Source organism: Jaculus jaculus, chromosome 14 (genome assembly GCF_020740685.1).
Source record: "Jaculus jaculus isolate mJacJac1 chromosome 14, mJacJac1.mat.Y.cur, whole genome shotgun sequence".
In the NCBI taxonomy this organism is placed as follows: domain Eukaryota; kingdom Metazoa; phylum Chordata; class Mammalia; order Rodentia; family Dipodidae; genus Jaculus; species Jaculus jaculus.
Window position 1 is genome coordinate 40,431,881 of NC_059115.1, and position 16,397 is coordinate 40,448,277.

Sequence of the window (16,397 nt, forward strand, 5' to 3'; positions counted from 1 at the left end):
ATTTGTGGAAGTTCCTCTTGCTATACCAGGCAATGTTCTAGATGGACGTGTTACAGACTGAAACAAAGCACACACGGTGTAATCAAACTGCCCTTGGAAACGGAACAGGAAGACACAAGAGCAGATCCAGCTTATACAAAGAGGACTCACCTGTGCTAACTTGGAACATGGAGGAAAGGGGCCATATGTCATGGGTTGGAGAGGATCTGCACCACCTGGAAACAGATTCTCCTTGGGAGCCTCCAGAAGGAATAAAACCCTGCAGACACTTTGGCTTTGGTACAAATGGAACCCATTTCAGAATGTTAATGTCTACAACAGTCACATACTAGATTTGTATTGCATATGCTAAACACATTCACACCCAATAAACAAATATATACACAATTCTTTTCTCTTGGAATTTATATTCTGATTGGGCAGAAGTTAGGAATGATGGATAATCTAATTAACAAGTGAAGTGGTGTATATTGAATGATAATAAGTATCATATAAATCAGGGACAGAGGATCGGGAGTTCTGTTATTTTAAACAGGTTATAGAGGGCTAGGGAGATGGCTTACTGGTTATGGTGCTTGACTATAAAGCCAATGACACAGGTTCAATTCCTCGGGACCCATATAAGCCAGATACACAAGGTGGTACATGTGTCTGAAGTTTGTTTGCAGTGGCTAGAGGCCCTGGTGTGCACTCTCTCTCGCAAATAAATAAATAAATAAACTAACATAGTATAATATTAAATGGGTTATAGAAAAGTAATAAGGTGACTAGTGAAGTCCATTTGAGTGACATCATCACTTTCAGGTACCTCAAATTCAGCATATTGATAATAGCAACCACTTTACCCTCCCCTAAAACTTATTCTTTTGATATTCTTGTTGTGGCAAATGGCATTGCAAGCATTGGCTGCTTAAGTTAGAAATTTTTGCCCTCTCCTTTTGTTACTCCTTCTGCTTTGCCCATTTTTTTCATTTTTGTCATTAAGGCTTTAAATTCCACTCTTTAGTAGCCCATATACCTGCCTCTCCTCTTTACTCTGAGGAAACTGATATGGTTCAGCAACTCATGATTTGCATTCCAGATGTCTGTCTGTACTTGGCCTTGCTGCACCCCCAATCTTGTTCCAGTCTGATCCTTGCTGCATGTTGCAGACAAAGAAATCTTTCCATAGCATACACAAGAGTGAGTACAAGCCTGTATAAAATCCTTCACTTCCATCCAGGGTCTTCTGGCTCAAGTCTGAGCTCTAGAGACATACAATACACCATCTCCACTGTCTTTTGCTTCCCTAATTTTTCTTTAATGTTTCTTCTTAATATAACATATTTATAACATATCCATTAGGATTAATGAAAATCTTATGCTGGTATTTTGCTACTAGGCCCTAGTAATAGTCTATGAGCATTTTGAAGAATGTGTTTATATTTTTTTTCTCTCCTTCCATTGCTAATCAAAGGGCCTGCCATAAGCCAAGAACCCAAAAAGTGCTTTGTTCATTGCATGAATGAGAGTGGAGTAGGCTAGTTGGGCAGAGCACTCATGCTACTGTACTGAATTAGGCCTGTGATGTTTAGGTTGAGCATCTTTTCTAATGTGCTCAGTGACATATGTATACTAGTTAGTATCCATTAGCTTGGCATAATGTATTAACCTACTGTTTCTGAGAAATTCTGAAATGTGAGTATGGATAAGAAATATTTATTTGCTCAATGTTAAGAGTAAAATTTCACTCAACTTTGTTTAGTTTCAAGAGGAAGTAAAATATTTCTCTATGTGAATTTTCCAGACAACTATACTCCTTTAAATACTAGGCTAATTAAATATATAATCATTTTCTGAATGTAGTTTTCCTGTAATGTGTTATATACTTTCCTGTCTTATTAATCTATTCTTACTGGAGATAATTTTTCTTCTTTAGAGATGTCATGTGACAATACTAATTTTCTTCCTTCTCTGTGCTGAAGAATAAACAGCTTAATTTCCTTATTAGTAGTGTTGTTAATTCAGGATGATATGCTTTCAGGAAGACATTAAAACAAATGACTAGCATGGTATGGGAGGGGTTGCCAAACTATGTAATATGAAGAATTTCAGAAACAAATGGAGCATTTGAGGCCTGAAAAGAATCAAAAGAGGACATGAGAGTAGATTTCCTATATATAAGGGGATGGGAGAAACTTAGTGAAGAGGATTAGATTTGCTAGTATAACTTTATAAAGTATAAACAAATGTGTAGATTTTGCAAGGAATATAATTTTCAAATTTAGTTAGTACTCTGTCATTAGAAGCACTTAGGGGAAGAATGAAAGTATAGTCATTATATCCAGAACTCTGGCCTGTATTGAAGCTGGGATTTGTGGCTAGTATAGTAGGATGGAATTTAGCCTTGGTGCCTAGCCACAGTCCATTTGCTATTGTAGTAAAGGCACCCAAGTTTCTTTGGGAAAAGCTCTGTCCTATTATCATTCTAAGAGGTGTGAGTTGGGACTTGTCCACATGTATTTAAGATGCTATATGATCTACCTTCAGCTCTTCAAAGCTACTTCAATGTGACTGGTCCATAGAAGCGTATGGGCCAAGGCAGGCTTGTCTGATCCCTTGAGAGTCTATTTGGGAGCTTCTGTCATCCTGTGGAATAAAGGACAAGGGTAGGGGTCCTGGTAACCCTCCCACTACCAGAAGAGAGACTGCTGGAAAATGCAACCAACATAGTCACAGGTACTATTGAAATAAGAGAAAACCTGATGGTGTTCTGGTAACAGCACATGAGCACCTGCACCCTGCACACTGAGAGTCCCCGTACATACCTGGTCTTCACTATCATGCTCAACACAGGTTTGAGATGAGCTTTACTGATTGGTAATCAAAAGAGTTCATCCTGGCTGATAGGATGGTTATCATTCTACCTATAATTCTAGGTTTTTACTAGTGATTCTGCTACTTCTGATTTTTTTTTTTTTGTTATAGCATAATAGTAATCTAGTTTGTGCCAAGGGCCATCTGTCTGAAAAACAATACCAAACAAAACAATCAACTTTATTCAGTTAGTAAGCATAATTTTTCAATTTATTCAAATGCTTTGAACTGCTTTCATGGAGAATAGAGATCTTTCCTGAGAATTAACATACTTGCGTGATTTTAAGTCTTTGATATTACTAATTCTGATTGCTGGTAAAAGTGTAAGAAAACATTATTTTTAATGGACATGTTACCTGCTATGTAGTAAAAGCTATATAACTGTTTTATTCTTTCATATTTAATTTAGATGCTTGACTTAAAATAAATAAGGATAATACTAATGCGCTTTAAAATTCTACATAAATGTAAAACTAAAATAAGAATATTATAAATATATTTTAAAGCAATTTAATGGTTAACATTAAACCAGTATTTCTGAGTCTATATCTACTGAGCTAACTATAATATCACCAGCTGAGTAAATATTTTAAATTTTTACAATGTTGCTGCTTTTTAAAAAATTTCTTATACATACATTGAACACTCATTTGTGGATAGTTAAAATTGGAATTAGGCTGAGCATAGTGGAGCACACCTTGAATCCCTGCACTCAGGAGGCCAAGGTAGGGGGATCATCATGAGTTTGAGGCTATCCAAAGACTAAATGTGAATTCCATGTCAGCCTGGGCTAAAGTGAGACCCTATCTCAACAAAACAAAACAAAACAAAAAGGATTTAAATAGCAGTTAGTAGAATTTAGCTAAGTCATCTAAAACACAGAAGTTATGTAGTAAGAAGGATGCTAGTTCATAAGGTTTTACCTCACTGTAGTTATACCAGTACATTGTAATTGAGAGCTTAATAAATTTTATTCAAAGGTTAAAGACTTTCATTCTTAATATTCTACAGCTCAACAGAGAATTAAGGCTAATAAGGCAATGTGCTGGAAACTATTATTCTATACTAATTATCTTTGTATTAGTCTACTATGTCAATCTTTTCCTGAAATATGGATTCTTTTTATTCATTCATAAATCCCATCTACAATTGTTTTTGCTTATTCATCTACTTAAGTATCTTCCATCTCTATCAGGAAAGATAAAGACAGAATTTCTTTGTCAATGCATAAGCAATAGGAAATAATTTCATTTTCACTGTTTTCATAAACTATGACATGTTCAATCTTTCTTAGAAGTTAACAACCAATGGACCATGGATAAAACGTGGCACACAGATGTATTGTCCTTATTGTACTTACATTAAAAATTTTAATTGGCTTTTGATCTTTAATAATCAAAATTTCAAATGAAATGCAGATGTCTAATATTTCTTAAAGATTGAGATGGGAGAGAGAGAAATCATCAGTGAAGATACCCAACAGTGGACACTGCAAGCCTTATATTTGGCCAGTCAGGTCAAATGAGCCAATGGGTACAATAGTGGCATGTCTATTATGGGGGAAATCAACTGTACTCAAATTGGACTGGAGGTCCACTCCAAGGGAGGGAATACATCCCTGATGATGAAAACCTACAATAGGCATAGTCATGAGCCCTAGGGTTGTAACATCTGCTTGTATCTGGCTAAATGTATGTCCTATGCTCACCCAACTGCCCAGCAAGCACTTGTGTTAATGTTCATATCCATATATTAATGCTACTCTCCCTTTTGGTTAGAGAACCTTCTCCTTTCAGATGGCAGTGACCTTGGGATGACTTAGAGGCACCATGGTGTTGAGAAGAAGTGACAGAGGAGTGCTAAGCACTGCATTATTTCTATCACACCTTCCAAGGCTCAGGGTCCACTGTGGAAGAGGTGACAGAAAGAATGTAAGAGCCAAGTGAAGGGTAGGACTCCTTACAATGTGCTCCTCCAGTCACAAAATGACCTGGATATCCATGACCTCACAGTGTCCGACACTGCCTACATAAGATCATCATAATAGGAAGAAAAGATCAAGACATCAAAATAAAAGAGAGACTGAGAGGGAGAGGGGATATGATGGAGTGTGGAGTTTCAAAGGGGCAAGTGGGGGAGGGAGGGAACTACCATGGGATATTGTTTATAATTATGGAAGTTGTCAATTAAAAAAATACAAAAAAAAAAAAACAAGGAAAAATGAGATTAAGATGGGAAGGCATATGACCGGTATCTCCACATGTTTAAGTAGCAATTATTCCTCTTTATATTATTCCAGGTCATTCCTCTTTCTATTACACTAGCCAAGCTTTGGCTACATTTACATGCCCACACTCTGTCTGGTTAATCCTTTCTTAGTGAGAAGGGAGGGCAGAGCTGTGAGAACACCACATTCATGTGGAGACTGATGTGCTATACTGATGCTGTGGGACTAGCTTGGTGACACTGGAGGTGGAGTTGATATAGCAGGAATTGAGTAATGATATGTATACTCAGCTTAAAAACATTGCTTGTACCAAGTAAATGTCGAAGTGTTGATTACCCACCTGAGGCAAAAGGTAAGATCCTATTGCTGAAGACAACATATCTGCTGACACAAAGCATGAAGAGACCTCACTGGAATCCAGAAGAAAGCCAGTCCCCAGACAGTCACCGTATATTGTGCTGGAAAACACTACATGAGCTACTGGGGGAAAGTAGCCAACAATGGTCTGAGAAACCAGAGGTCTAAGCTACTCAGAACCAAACACCCTGACAGAATATACATGCCAGTACAAGAGTGGCACACAGCCTTGGTGGATAACAAAGAGTTTAAACCATGCTAACTTCACTCTCTGTTGGAGAATCTGTTCTTCTTTTTCAGAAGGTAGTGAGACCTGAAGAGATAAACCAACTACTCCTTGCACTTCAGCCTAGCCACAGCTGAAACCACAGAGGAATTGGGGAGATGAACAAGAGTGCTTTTTCCTTGCTGAACCTAATAATTAGTGCCAAGGTAAAGGAGACAGACCCTGAGGTTATTCAACACTTACTCACAGTGGTAGAAACGAAGCTAAAAGTTGAACTGATTCATTGAGTTACTAGAAGTTAATTGCTGAGGAGCTAAAATTATCTTTGTGAGCATGTTTCCATCTGAAAGAAGGAACTATTCATAAAGGACCCAAAGGGACAATGAGAATGAAAGACTGTTTAGGCTAAAACAAAGTAAAATGGAGTTCATTGTTAGGGTGGCCTGACTACAGAAATGATTTGTAGGACATTGGCAGGGCCCCATAATGATTGATGTGCAGATTTTCATGTCTTGTTAGTTCACTTACCTGTTCCCTTGGCTATGAAGACTATAAAATGCAAATAAAATCTCAGCTTGGGGCCAGAGCTTCTTTGGAGGGCTGCCTTCAACTCTTTGAACACCCCCCCACCACCATCCAGGTAATACTACTTTCACTACTTTCACTACTCTACTTTCACTCATACTGGCATTCGAGTGATCTTTCCAGAGAATTTCTACATCTCTGGAGGTCCCAGTGAGATTTTCCTTTGCTACAACCCCAATTGATCAGGAAGGACTGTTGTTCATGGGCCCCTCAGCCTGCCAAAAGTCTGTGGAACTGGGAAGCATGCAACCCCAACATGATTGTGGGGTCCCATTATAGGTGCCCCAAGGACACTATGAGCCACTTGACCAGAGTTCCTGCAAGGAAGGAGACACAGCCGAGTCAGACATCCAGACCAGGTAAGAATTCCCTGGGGAAATTGGAAATTGGGATTATGAGTAGTCAAGTCTGGATCCCTGAAAGAGGAGTCCCTGAGCTTTGATGCTGCTCCAAGGTGACGGCCCTTTTTCTGTCAGGTAGACTCATGGTATTTTGGTCAGGACTGATAGATTTTTGGTCTCAGTAACTAGCTAGATAAGGACCAATGTTGCTCTGGTCTCTATAACTAGCTCGATCAGTGTTATGAATGGAATTAGATAAGAAAAATTATTTAACTCTGAATGAATGGATGAATAAATGTGTGAGGGGGGATGCCATCAGGAGTCTATATGAAAAGTGCCCTTGATATGAATGTGTGTGTACAAGTATGCATGCGGCCCATGGCCTCAAGGCTGCAGAATGATTTCTGTCCTGAGCAGTGCATGATCAGAAAGGACTTGTCTTTGTGTCTGTGGTGCAACACTAACACAGTGGGAAATAAACTGTGGGGGAATACCTCCACCAAGCTCACTGTCCTAAACCTTATGGTCAAAAACAAACTGTAGCAGACAGCTTCAGGTTCGCTGAGATGAACTTTCAGACCAGGCACAGTTATGGAGGAAGGGATATTTATTGAAGCCTACAGATCCAGGGGAAGTTCCATAAATGGCAGAAGAAGCTGGCCTGCCTTCACAGAATCAGGCGGAGAGAGAGAGAAGCACAAGCCAAAAGCCAAAAAGCCACACAGCACAGCACACTTCAGCAACTCCAGCTAGTTACACTTTGCATATCTTTAGATTGAAATCTGAAACCCACCACCACACCTTAAGATACACACAGTGATACTGCCTCCAGCCAGGTGGCTAAAGATGCAAACTACAAACAAATAAACAACTGAATATATTGTAGACCATCTACTCTATTCAAACCACCACACAAACCATACTTCAAGAAGGAATATTCAGGAGAATATAATGATAAGATGACACCAGGAAAATTAAAGGTCTCTGTAAATTAGAATGGCCAGCTTTTAATGTCAAATGGCCCCCAGAGGAAATACCGAAAGTAACTAAAATTATAGACAGGGAAAAATTCAAGATTCTTCTACTTTTAAACGTTGTAAAATGGCAAGATCATAGAGCTATCCTGTAGCCCTGAGAGAAATCCAAAACTCTCCCTGAGAAAAACAAAAATAAACCCAGGTTAGCTACAGTCAGATTGAAAGCTTCAAGGCCAGAGATCAACCCTACACAGCTACCACCTAACACCCTCTCCAGTAATGAGGTACTGGCTGGCAGAACTTAAAATGGGCAAAACCCAAGGCCGCAGAAAGGAGGGTGAAATGAGATAGTGTTGTCTGGGCTACTGGAGAACTCCACCACTCCAAGGCCTGGCACCGAGGAAGGGATTAAATGATGGAAAAGACAAACCAAGATAAAATTCTCACTGCAAGTTTTTACAAATGTTTCTAAGCTAAATGAGTGTGATGAAAGTCACTCAAGCCCTAAATTTAACCATATACCTATCAAAAGATAAGGGAGAGCCCTTCCACATTTGCAGAGAAAGATTATACTTTCCTGTTGTGGTCCCCAGGGGCAAAAGGTCAACCAAGAACATCTAAATTCTGAGGCCAATCCCAGGCAAATGCTAGAAACCTGGGGATAATTGTCTGTCTTGCTCTCACATGCTGTGATTAGGGCAGCTCTCCAAGGCAAGGATGAAATGGGGAATACACTTGAGCAAGCACTTGCAATTTCAATGTGTCACTTAGTGCTTGATCATATGATGGGCAGATGGCCCTGGAATAGAAGGGGGAACCAGACACACCAAGTCTCAATGGACAGGGAGACAAAGCACAAACCTTTCTGGGCTTATGCCACCCCTGGAAAATCCCTGATCTCTGCTTTCTTGGCTTCCCTGCTTTCAGAGCTGGGGAATCTACAGGCACAGGAAATCCCAGGGCCCTGTTCTCAACATGATAGGTGAGTCCCAAATTGTTGTGGACAGTATTATAAGAAACTTTTAACTGTTTTAAGTTTAATTTACCTCTCTATGTGTCTTATGGAACTTCTAATAGACAACAGCCTCAAGGTTTGTATTTAGATTGAGAAGTACTCAATAATGAGTTTGTAAAAATTTTCTAAAACTTTTATTAATGTTCTAATCTGCTTTCATATTCATATAATATGTGTTTCAGAAAGCTGATGAAAATGTTCAAAAATCCAACAAATGATAAAACCTATATGTATATTCAGAACAAATAATGTAAATCAAGTCAGATCTATTCTTTTATAAAAGATTATGTCAAACAGCCTTTTGAGGACAATAGAAAAAATATCACTTAAATGGTCATATTAAAAGATCTAATGTAAAAAAAAAAAAAGATCTAATGAGTGTTGGAGAGATAGTTCAGTGGTTAATGTGCTTGTCCACAAAATCTATGTGTTTGATTCCCTAGTACCCATGTAAAGCCAGAAGCACAAAGGGGTAAATGCATCTAGAGTTTATTTGCAGTGGCTAGAGGCCCCGGTGTATCCATATTTCCCCCCATCTCTCTCTGCTTGCAAATAAATAAATAAGTAAATAAATAAATAAATAAGTAAAAATATTTTTTTCAAAAAGGTATTATGATAAGGAAGATAAACGTTTTGCTGGTAATTATAATGACATAAACTGAAGAAGAAACTTTAAATGCTGAATATTAAATATTTGAGATTGTTACAGAATGGTTACACAGATTGTTAGGTAAAAGTATGTAGATGAAGGTATGAGTAAACTTAAACAGAAGGCTTAAAGACAAAGTTGATTAACTAGTCTTAAAGTGCTTGATCTGATTACAGACTACTTGACATTAAGATAACTATTAGCTGAGAGCTGATATCAGACTAACAAAGGATGGCCCTCCATGATTGCAGGATGTTATGATATTCAGGTTATAAATTTAGAATTTAACTCACTTATGTTAATTTGGTCATAATAATAGTTATAAGGTTATAAAAGACTACCTTTAGAGTTTTCAACTTTTCTATGTTCCTCTATTTTCAACCTTTTTAAAATTTTTTTTGTTTTTATTTTTATTTTTTTATTATTATTAGTTTTTTAATTTAATTTATTGTTGTTTTTATTTTTATTTATTTACTTGAGAGCAACAGACAGAGAGAGAAAGAGGCAGAGAGAGAGAGAGAGAGAGAGAGGGGGAGAATGGGCACGCCAGGGCCTCCGGCCACTGCAAACGAACTCCAGACACATGTGCCCCCTTGTGCATCTGGCTAACGTGGGTCCTGGGGAATTGAGCCTCGAACCTGGGTCCTTAGGCTTCACAGGCAAGTGCTTAACCACTAAGCCATCTCTCCAGCCCTATTTTCAACCTTTTAATATTTAAAAAGGTAATTATATCTTAAAAAGTTTTTAGAAACTCTGTAACATTAAAATGGTTCCTGTCTTGTTTATGCTATTTTGCTGGGTCATTGAGATTATTGTCTAAATCTTATAAAAGGTGATTTAGTCATTGTGACTGTTCTTAGGAAAATTGAGTAAACTCATCTTGTAGGAAGGCCTGCAATATAAAAACAATGTTAATATAGTTTGTCTAATCTTAATATGTCATGCTGTACTAGTCATAAATATTGCTTCATGTTAAACTTTAAAATGGTTCAGTGATTAATGGTACTTGATGAAGAAATCACTTTGTCTGTCATGATGTCTCTAGTATATGTTAAAGTCAGGCTAATGTAGTTCAACAATGGCCAGCTTTGGCTTTATTCTTAAATTGTGCATAATCAGTCTCAGCTGAGGTTTTACTTAAGTAATTGTCTCATTTCTGGTATCTTAAGTTCATTGCTTATAGATCTACTGATACTTAAGACAAGTTCCCTGCTCTAGAAAAATGATGTTAAACTTTGCTGTTCTGATTCCAGTTTGTGGGGTAATTGGTACTTACATAGTATACAGACTAGCCAAAGTTGTTTTCAAACACAGATGCCAAGTTTTTATACTTTCTCATCTTTTTCTGATATATAGTTTTTAGATAAAAATCAATTGATTTAAAGTTGTGGATAAAATAATGTTTCCAGAGCTGCTAACATGTTCTGCCAATCTTATAACTGACAGACACTTAAAAGATAAAATGTGTATGTTTTCTATGCTCCAGATACAGCTTACACTACTGTCACCTGACAATGAAACAAATGCTAATCAGAAAGATTTTAAACTATTGTGCTATTCTCTGACCAGATCTGCTTTGCTAACCAGTTATGTTCTGCACCTTTTTAACTGATTTTGTTTTGCTAACCAGATATATACAGTCTTTCTGAGTGATAATAACCATATGTAGAACCCAAGGTCAAATGGAATCAGAGTTAAAAGGATAGCCAACATTTTGGTTTCTGCTCCCAGGTCAGAAGGCCACAGGAGATGATGGGGCACTTGCTAACTTCTAGCCTCTCGTCTTGATCAGGGAGGACCTGGAGACCCAGAGATGGACTCCAAATCAATGCATCTGTCATATCAGAGGAAAATCAGTCCTCCAGGCTTCCCAAAAGAGGAAGGGCCACTTGGTCAGCACAGCCTTGACTTATCCTAGCAGATGACAATGCTGAGTCACAGAACTCCTCACAGGTCCCTAAAGCCTCTCCTATAGAGCTTAAATATAATAAAATATTACAATGTATATTTTATAATATACTATATAATTATTATTAATTATATGATCATTATTAATTATATTATTTACTAATTATAAGCATATAAAATAAAATATAATACATAGTTAATTTTTTCTGTCTACATGCTCTTAAACACCCAGCAAAAGACTATAACTACAAAATATTACAATATAAACCAAGATACAGACAAATAGACTGCCCTGCCTGATGCTGGCTTACAGTACTAAACTATGAACTCATACCTTCTGCCTCTGCCTAGCCCTGATTTGTCAGCCACTGTTTGCCTTTAAGTCAAAGATCTAAAATTGTCCTCACTGATTATATTTAAATGATAGTATTGTTTCATATTAGTCTAATCTATACTTAATATGTCTCATTAAGAGGAGGTATATCACTAAGGACTGATCTCACAGCCAAGTCCTAAAGCACATTTAGGGAAAATCTACAGCCTAGCCCTAAGACATAAAAACAATTTAGAGTTCTAGCTGTTTATACTTGCTAACATTGGTGGTGCTGGTTGTTTAATGGTATGTCTTTGCTTAAATTTATAGAGGTAAACCAGATTATCCTGCCACTGATGATACTCCCTTAAAATATGTAATATTGGAAATTGGGCCCATACCCATCAGCCAAAAGATATAAACTCATCATACCAGAGTAAAAAAGACAGTGTCCTCAGCTAGCCAACAGCTAACATGTCACCAGGGACCCAATAGGTCCCCTCAAAGTCAAGCTCTTGTGGTCATCTGCCCCTGTCAAAAGACTGTGGCCTTCTCCAGTCACAATCCTGAAAGCTGACTGGTCCGTACATTACAGAAGCCTAAGGACTTCAACATGAGATGCCTCCCCCTCTAAAAAACGTCAGACACATGGGAAGGATTATAACCACTTTAATTTGGTGGACTGATCAGATCATTTGATAATCTTGTGGGATCCACAGAGAAACTGTGGTTCCAAGAGACTTTTATGCCTTATGTTACATCCTTTTCCTTCCACAGGAATATCTGTTTCTTTTTTAGGAATGTGGTACATTGTAACTGCAGTAATGTCCTGTGCTCTCCTCACAACAGGATTAGCCACAGTCACTCCTGCTGACTAATCTTGTATAGAGAAAACCCTCTTGGTTCTCTTTCTTTGGCTTTATTTTATTATCATAATTCTTTTTGTTGCCATCCATATTTTCAAGGACAATAATCATGAATCAATTCCTGCTGCTGAAAATTAAATACAGGATTTAATGGTGACAGTGTCAGCATTCCCAATGACAACTGACACACGGTTGACCCTCAAGGTCATGCTTATCCAAGACTCTGGAGCCATTACCTTTGATGTGCCCCAGACCGTGGGCCTACTCCCTAGTTGGATTACATGGAGACACTGGCTAGCTCCTTTAATGGGGCCTCTCATAATAATTATGATGGAACTTATGTTAAAATCCTATGTCCCAAATGCTATATCCATGATCATCCATCCTAGGATGGAAATAATTAAAATACAGGTAGTAAACCAGGTGTATCAGCCATTACATATAAAATTATAAGGTGTTATACTGATAAAGAGGAAGGAATGTGGTAGAAAAGAAGCTAAAAGTTGAACTGATTCACTCAGTTATTATGAGTTAATTGCTGAGGAGCTAAAACTTATCTTTGACAGCAGATGGAAAAATCCCAAAGAAGGAACTATTCAGAAAGGGGCCAAAGGGATTATAAGAAAGCAGGACAGTTTAGACTAAAACAAAGTAAAATGGAGTTCATTGTTAGGGTAGCCTGATTACAGAAATGATTGAGATGCCAATTGCCACATCTTGTTTGTTCACCTTCCCCACCCCTTGGCTATGAAAAATATAAAATGGATAAAATAAAAATAAATAAAAACTATAAAATGGACATTAAATCTCAGCTAGGGCCCAGAGTTTCTTTGGAGGGCTACCTCCAGCTCTTTGGACCCTTCAAGTAACAAACTCCTCTACTTTCACTCATACTGGCATTGCAGCGATCTTTCCAGAGAATTTCTACATTACCAAAGCAGAGATCCAGAGGCTCCTAAGAGCTCACCACTGAGGTAGACTTAAAGCTCCCCCACCATGGCCCAGGGAATTTTGCAGAACAGGGAGCTGAAAGACCGTAAGAGCCACACATTGAGACATTATGCCTATAGGCATTCCCTCTCCTCCAACACTAACTGCTGCTCCCACAACACATAACCCAGGACCCTGCAGGAAATACCTGCAACCCTACTGAAGAGGGTCTCCAGTGGAATGGGGCAGGGGTGAGGGAAAAGAGGGTACCAACACATGATGTATCCTTACAAAATATGTTTTTAATAATAATAATACTAATAAAAGAAAAAATATGTTGAAGTGTGCTTGATCCCTATTAATGAAATCAATAGTACCAAGAACAAAAACTATAGAAAAGCTTGCAGCATGTCAAGTGGTAGAAATAATCAATTCAATTCAACTCTGCTATAGAATCTTGCATATCAATATGCTTTCTTCCATAAAACAATATAATTAATTTGTGACAATGGTTGAGCTGTAAAAGTGGTAAGCTTGATTAATACAGTAGAAAAAAATTAGGATTTCATATAAGTGTATATTCCATATGTGTCTATGTTATATGGATGTAGTTAGGGTGTGTCTTTTCTTATAGGTTCACTAGCAAGATTGTATTTTTCTTCAGAGATTCAGTGTCAAATGGCTTGTGTGGGCCAATGAAAGTAAAAGTTGTTTCCCTTGCTGGCAGAAGTTTTCAGAGCACATGCACTCCTTTTTTTCTTCTTTTTTGTAAATTATTTTATGTGTAGCCCAGACTGGCCTCAAACTCCTGATCTTCCTGCCTCTACCTCTTCAGCAATATCCTACCAGTGTGTGCCACCACAACCGGCCACCCTCTCCTTTCTGCCTTGGACATACTATACAGAGTACTGCTGCTCTTCTTGGTTGTCTTGGGGTGGGGGCAGAAGCACCATCAGACCCCTTGTTGGACAAGCATGGTAATGCAGAATTGTGTTTGCTCTTTTAGATCACCTTGGAGTATGCTAGCAGAGTTTATCCCTTCTTGCTGGTGTACAATCACTACGCATGCTTCAGTCACTCATTCAGGAGTTTTGACATTTTAATATCATAATTCTTTTTACTATTGTAATTTTAAGTTATCTGAACATTGAAACATTAAAAATATAGCCTCACTTAAGCTATGCATCTGGTACATACTGATTATATTTCACATATATTAAAAGTAAACTGGGAAACACCAATCCATAATGAAATGAATCTCATGTTTAAGGCTGAAAATAAGAAATTATGCTCTCAGTTTCTAGCCATTTGGCCCAAAATTTGAATGTCATGCTAATATTCAGTCTTAATATATCATGAATCGGAAGGGATGTATATTAAGAACTTGGTATGTATGGGAACATATCCTCTATAAAGCACATCAAGCTTGTTTATGAAAGTCATTAAAATGGACAACACCATCAGTGTAATGATCTAATTTGTATATTCAAATTCAAAGGTGTACAGGTGTAAAGGGTAGACACACATTTTTAAAGGCTTACTCATTGCATCCAGGGATATTTGACCTTCAGCATCAATTAAAATTATTATGTATACAGCTGGTAATACTGTCTTATGGGTGACAAACAGAGAGTCATGCATAATTACCATTTTTTCCAACAGATCAAATCAATTACAGAAAATATTTTATAGGGGTGACAGACATGACAAGGTCTTGAAGATATGCACCACTTGGTGCAATTTGAGGTCAAACTCCAAGTAACCCATCCATATTTACATTGCATCAACAATATACTTTAAAATGTAGTTGATGGATAATAAGAAATACATAAGTGAAGTGTTTAAATACTAGGAAAATAAGTCATCTTAAAGAGGTATAAATGAAATAATGAAAAGTCAAACAACAATCTGAGATATGAAGAATTAATTTTGTAATTAAAGGTGTTCATACTCTTATAAAAGGGCAGGGAGACCATGACTACTGCCAAATATCTGAAGAGATGTGAAGAGATGCCATGGCACAGAGGAACTGTACTGATTTGAGTAAGCAAAGGTGATATGATGGACAGAGACTGAAGTTTTTGGCTAAAAGTAAAGAATGTGTCCAGCTACTCAGCTGTAGGCAGCCAGCTGTGGTAGCCTTCATAGGGGTCATGTGCTCTGCCCCACAGGGAAGGCTCTGTAGAACTCCAATGTCGAAGAAGACCATGAAGCCCTGCATGTTACCACCGCCCTTGGACATCTGCTGTCCTCTAATATTTGCTTTAGCACAGAAGATTGTAAGTACTCCACATTTTATAATATACCAATAAATTATCACAGCTTAATCAAATATGTAAAATATTCCAATCCAGTACCTTTCATTTTCTCTTAATAGTTCTCTTCCCTTTCTCCAGGTGTAGGCAGGCTTTGGCGACGCTTTAGGTTTACACTCAATGACAACTTCACCTCCCACTTTGACCAGCGTCATTCTTTTCAAGAGTGTTCTTGAGAAATCTGGACTTTCCGCTAGAGACAGTGCAGAAAACAATGAATTACTTCGGAAGAAGAAAAATCCCTACACAGTCCTTTTTCATTCTTCCCTTTATGTGGTATATTTCCTTAATGTTGCCAAGATCATCAAGGCAGGAAGCTATTTTTGTTTGTTTCTGATGTGAGTGTTGATGTAGTTATTACAATTTAATGTACAGTTTATATATGATAAATATACCCATTCTATGAATACAGGTTGAAGAATTTTGTATGTTTCATTATGAAGATCAACACATAGAACATGCTGTCCACCCTGTTGAGGATTCTTTTAAAGGATTTACTTCATGTTCAAATGAATAAAACCTTAAGAGAATAGGGAAAGAAACAATGCAAGAAAACACATAATGAATTTTCCTGATGGAGCATGCAAAAATAGCTCCATTCTCTGACATTGTTACTGCCTTGTTCTGTCACATAGCATTCTGTGTATGTGTGTGTGTTGGTATGTGTATATTTTCATCAGAAAATGTGTCAGAATGTCCAGATTGTCACTCCCTGCAAGATTCTCTTTAAAAACAAGAGCTTTGTCCAAGTTTCTATTTCTAGAACCTAATGCAATATTTGTTCTACTTAGAAGAAATTGTTACTAGCATTGGGTACAGAAATTTAGAAAAT

General features: G+C 37.6%; 1 protein-coding gene across 10 annotated transcripts in view; it reads right to left on the minus strand.

The window, feature by feature from the left end:
* Cntn4 (contactin 4) overlaps positions 1–16,397 on the minus strand; it is a 1,052,004-nt gene that overhangs the window by 150,087 nt on the left and 885,520 nt on the right. For all 10 annotated transcript variants that reach the window (XM_045133612.1, XM_045133613.1, XM_045133605.1 and 7 more), the window contains one exon: positions 15,608–15,758. In XM_045133612.1, coding sequence (XP_044989547.1) covers positions 15,608–15,758 — 151 coding nt within the window. The remainder of the gene's footprint in view (positions 1–15,607; positions 15,759–16,397) is intronic.